General features: G+C 51.7%; 1 protein-coding gene across 1 annotated transcript; it reads right to left on the reverse strand.

Annotated features, from left to right (window-relative positions):
• Positions 1-385: 385 nt before the first annotated feature.
• LOC100726792 (serine protease 29-like) lies at positions 386-2,405 on the reverse strand. The gene is made up of 5 exons (XM_063226260.1): positions 2,319-2,405; positions 1,997-2,177; positions 1,546-1,811; positions 951-1,117; positions 386-867 (listed from the first exon to the last, which is right to left on the reverse strand). Exons 1-5 carry the CDS (start codon positions 2,377-2,379, stop codon positions 703-705), a joined length of 840 nt encoding a protein of 279 aa, XP_063082330.1. The 5' UTR covers positions 2,380-2,405; the 3' UTR covers positions 386-702.
• Between the last annotated feature and the right edge of the window lie 1,469 nt (positions 2,406-3,874).

Below are 3,874 nucleotides of genomic sequence, written 5' to 3' on the forward strand. Positions count from 1 at the left end.
GGCTGAAGCACTGCCCCTCTCGGGCTGGAGGACCCAGCTTTCCAGCGGAAAGGCAGATGGGTAAGTTGGGCCCTCACTGCAGGTAACCCACTTTCCTGGGCAACATAGCTAAGTCTGGGTCTAGGACATATATGGGATTCTCTGTCATTGAGGAAACAGGTTGATGAGAAACAAACCTGATAACTGTCCCTGAGTCCCAGGGTAGAGGACACACGTGGAGCACAGAAAAATATTGGTATGTGCAGACCTCACATGAGCCCTAACTATGGAGGATTAAAGCCTTGGCTCCTCATTTGGAAAAAAGTATTGAAATGGCAGTCGTTGGTTTTTCTACTAGAGAAAACACGATTTTCACTCATAAAAACCTCAGCAGAATTACTCCTAGCATCTTTATTGAGAATAAGCAGAAAGTGGAAATATGCCAGGTGTCCTCCAACACCTAGGTGCTCATCAAACTCGGGCACCAGTGCCATGAATCTCAAGCCTCTGCCCCACACACCTTGTGCCTTCCCACCAGGGGCAGACAGCAAGAGCCAGGCACAGGCCCATAGCCTCCAAGTTTTCATGGAACTCCAGCACTCCAAGGAGGCTTGAGGAAAAGGTGAATCCTGGGTCAGGCAGAAGCAGAAGCAGCAGGCCCAGGCACTGGTAGGAGGACAGCAGGCTCCTCCTTGGCGACCAGTGCAGGCCTGTAGACTGGGCTCAGGAGGAACTCTGAATATGCTGCTTGATCCAGGGCACATAGGACTGAACGCGAGCATATATGCCAGGAAGGTCACGCCAGCCACAGCCATAACCCCAGCTGACCACTCCCACCAAGGTCCAAGAATCTGAGTTCTTGCAGACAAGTGGCCCACCAGAATCACCCTAGGAACAAAAAGATATGAAGAATACTGGCCTTCAAACATGGATGTTAGTGATGGGCAGAGATAAAGACAGATGAGACTCACCTGGCAGGAGTCACGGCCCTCACTGCCAGCACACAACATGTCATCAAAAATGATCCGTCTGTCATCGTGGTGGTACCAAGTAGCTTTCTGGTACAGCTGTTCACAGACAGAGTTCTCAACCACCTGCACTTTTACCTCCTGCAGGCGGAAAGGTGGTGGCAGCCAACCTGAGGGTGGGAGAGAGCAGGAAGTGGCAGAATTGTTTGTGGCACAGGCTCCCATCCAAGCCCACTGGGAACATGACTATTGCTGGGGGCACCACAGACTAACTGAAGGTCAGCTGCACCCTATGCAGGTCACTGAAGTCCTCTTCCTCAGCTTCCCCTCTTGCAAGACAGTGGAGGGAACCCAAAATGCACTAGTTCGTGTCCCTCTAGATCCTGACTTTCTACCTGTGGTTATCTCCACCTGAAGTTGGAAGAAGAGAAATAAGGGAGCTATGTGTGCTGTTGTTTTTTTTTAAGAAAAGTCTCTTTTTTGTGCAAATGATATGAAGTGTTACTACCCTCGGTCCTAAATTCATGCCCCAGTCTTGCCCAGGCCTCAGCTGTTGAGGCTCATGATGGAACATATCAGCAGTGTCCCCAACACTTACCATAATATCTCAGAGCACCCCACCCAGTCACCCAACACTCGTCCTTCTGGGTGACCTCATTATTGAGGGAGGACAGCCTGATGGGTTGGACATTGCCAGAGCAATCCGCTGGTTCTGCCAGCTGTAGCAGTGCTACATCTGCACCCCGACTAGCATAAACGAAATCTGGGTGGACAATGATCCGGCTCACAGTCAACAGCTTCTGGTCCCCATAGAGGTAAATTTCTCCGGCCAGGACGCGGTAAGTTGATGGGTCAGTATTTCGACTGTGGGGGGAAAGAAGTCCCAACAACAGCTCATTATAGGGTTCCCACTGAGCATCATGGGGGAAGACTCAGAAGTTCTGAGCAGAATCACCTAAATTCAGAGATTGAATTTAACCTAAACCTAAACCTTCACCAATACCTCCATTTACCCCATATTGCACCCAGTGCTGGACAACAGTACTCACTGGTGAATGCAGTGGGCAGCAGTCAGCACCCACTTTGGGTGAATGAGGGAACCACCACATATGTGCACCCAGGCAGAGGAGTAGTAGCTGTACATCTTCAGGCTGACCTGCCAGGGCCACTTCCCCTTGGCAGCATTTTGTCCTCCCACAATGCCCACCAGGTCCTTCTTGATGGCTGGTGCTAGAAGAAATATGTGGAGCGTCAGTGAGGCTGGATTAAGACAACTAACCTGAAGCCTGCTGCACACATCCCAGGATCCTGAGGCCAGGGTTTGCAGAGGCCTCCAGGGAAGGCATGGTGTGATGTGGGATCAAGACTCACCTGGAGGCTTAGCAACAGAGCCTCCCACGAGGCAGAGAGTCAGAAACAGCAGGCTCAGCATCTGTGGAGGAGAGAGGCATGCAAGGGCTGGGTGTGCTAGGTAAGGGATGAAGAGGATCAGTGCTACCAGAGGTTCAGGTCCTTACCATGGAAGGACTCCACACTCCTCCTCCCTAGGGCTCTTAGGCCCTTTATCTTGCAGCCACAGGAAATGGGCAGGGGTTTGACCTGTCTTGTCTTGGAGGAAGGGCAAGCAGGAAGTGGCACTGGACCTCATGTTGTGATGGATGATGCAGGAGGCCTTGTTGTTTTCTGAGTTCCAGGGTGCCCACATATGCTATGAATGGGTCAAAGCTTATGTTATGGGAATGACTGGAATGAGAGCAGGGATGGTCAGCCAAGGGCATTGATCACAGAAGTTTCATCCGATCCATGGCAGGTGCGTGAACCCAATGTTTTGGGATACACAAAGTGAGCACCATCCTCCCCACAACACATGGAGAGGGAGAAGTGGCATTTAGTACCAGGGGATATAATATCCCAGTTTAGGAGCATGTGGCTGCAGTATCCACATCATGGTGAACTATGTCACCCAGGATCCCCTTCTGGGCCTCCACTTTCCAGAACCGCACCCCATACAACCCCTGAACACTGTGCCTAAGCATGTCCCCTGGAGAGACATATTTGAGGTCACAAGGACTGCAGCAGGCTTCAGGGAACCAACAGCCAACCTCACTACTGGTGTGAGAAGTGGTCTTGGGACAGAGCATAGGATAGGGCAGGGTTACCCCACTGCCCAGGGCCCGTGGCCACTGTTAGTAACCCTGTTGTGTCCCATGTCATATCTGTATAACACTTGGGCCCTGAGAATTCCAAAGTACCCCAGTTGACATTCCTCCTCTTCCTGCCCAGGACACACTTTTTTTTGGTACGAGGGATCAAACTCAGGATCTCACATTTGCCAGGAAAGCGCTTATGCCACTGAACTAAATCCCCAGCCCTACACACACTTTTCTTTTCTCCTCAGCAGCAAGCTGGCCCTGCAGACCTCATAGCAGGTTGGGTGGCTGAGGAATTCTAAGGGATTTCTCACACAGTCATGCAGGGACAGGGTTCCCTGATTGGGACAGGGTTCCCAAGATTCCAGGGGCACCAGCACTGGAATTCGAGGGCATTAGTCTGAACCTGGGAGGACCCCAGGTTGTGATACTGCAGGAAGACAGAGCCCTGTGGCCATGAGAGACAGCCTACCTCCCAGCCTGGAGGAAAAGAAAGACAGGAGGAGGCTGTGTTAGAGAAGCGGCAGAATCTTCAGGGATGTCCAAGCCTTTCCAGACAGGAGCAGACAAAGGAAGTGAGAGGTCAGGGATGTACCCTTCTTTGCCTCCCAAGTTAGCTGCCACAGCCTAATGAGTGGCAGGAAGAGTATCTTTGTGAGAACACATTCTGCATATAGCTCTCTGTGGCAGTGGTGGAGCCTTGAGTCCGTTATCTGGGCAGGATCAACCTGAGGCTCCTCCTTGGTGGTCCTGGCTGGAGCTGTTAAGCAATGAGGC

This window comes from Cavia porcellus, unplaced genomic scaffold, assembly GCF_034190915.1.
Source record: "Cavia porcellus strain 051 isolate PalLab524CR breed Dunkin Hartley unplaced genomic scaffold, mCavPor4.1 scaffold_16, whole genome shotgun sequence".
Taxonomy (NCBI): Eukaryota; Metazoa; Chordata; class Mammalia; order Rodentia; family Caviidae; genus Cavia; species Cavia porcellus.

Excerpts from the sequence above, each read along its gene's own strand:
- LOC100726792 (XM_063226260.1), bottom strand. The coding sequence starts at position 2,379 with ATGCTGAGCCTGCTGTTTCTGACTCTCTGCCTCGTGGGAGGCTCTGTT. Across the intron at positions 2,178-2,318 it reads CTCTGTTGCTAAGCCTCCAG|CACCAGCCATCAAGAAGGAC; the intron begins GTGAGTCTTGAT and ends TATTTCTTCTAG. Across the intron at positions 1,812-1,996 it reads GCTGCCCACTGCATTCACCA|TCGAAATACTGACCCATCAA; the intron begins GTGAGTACTGTT and ends TTCCCCCCACAG.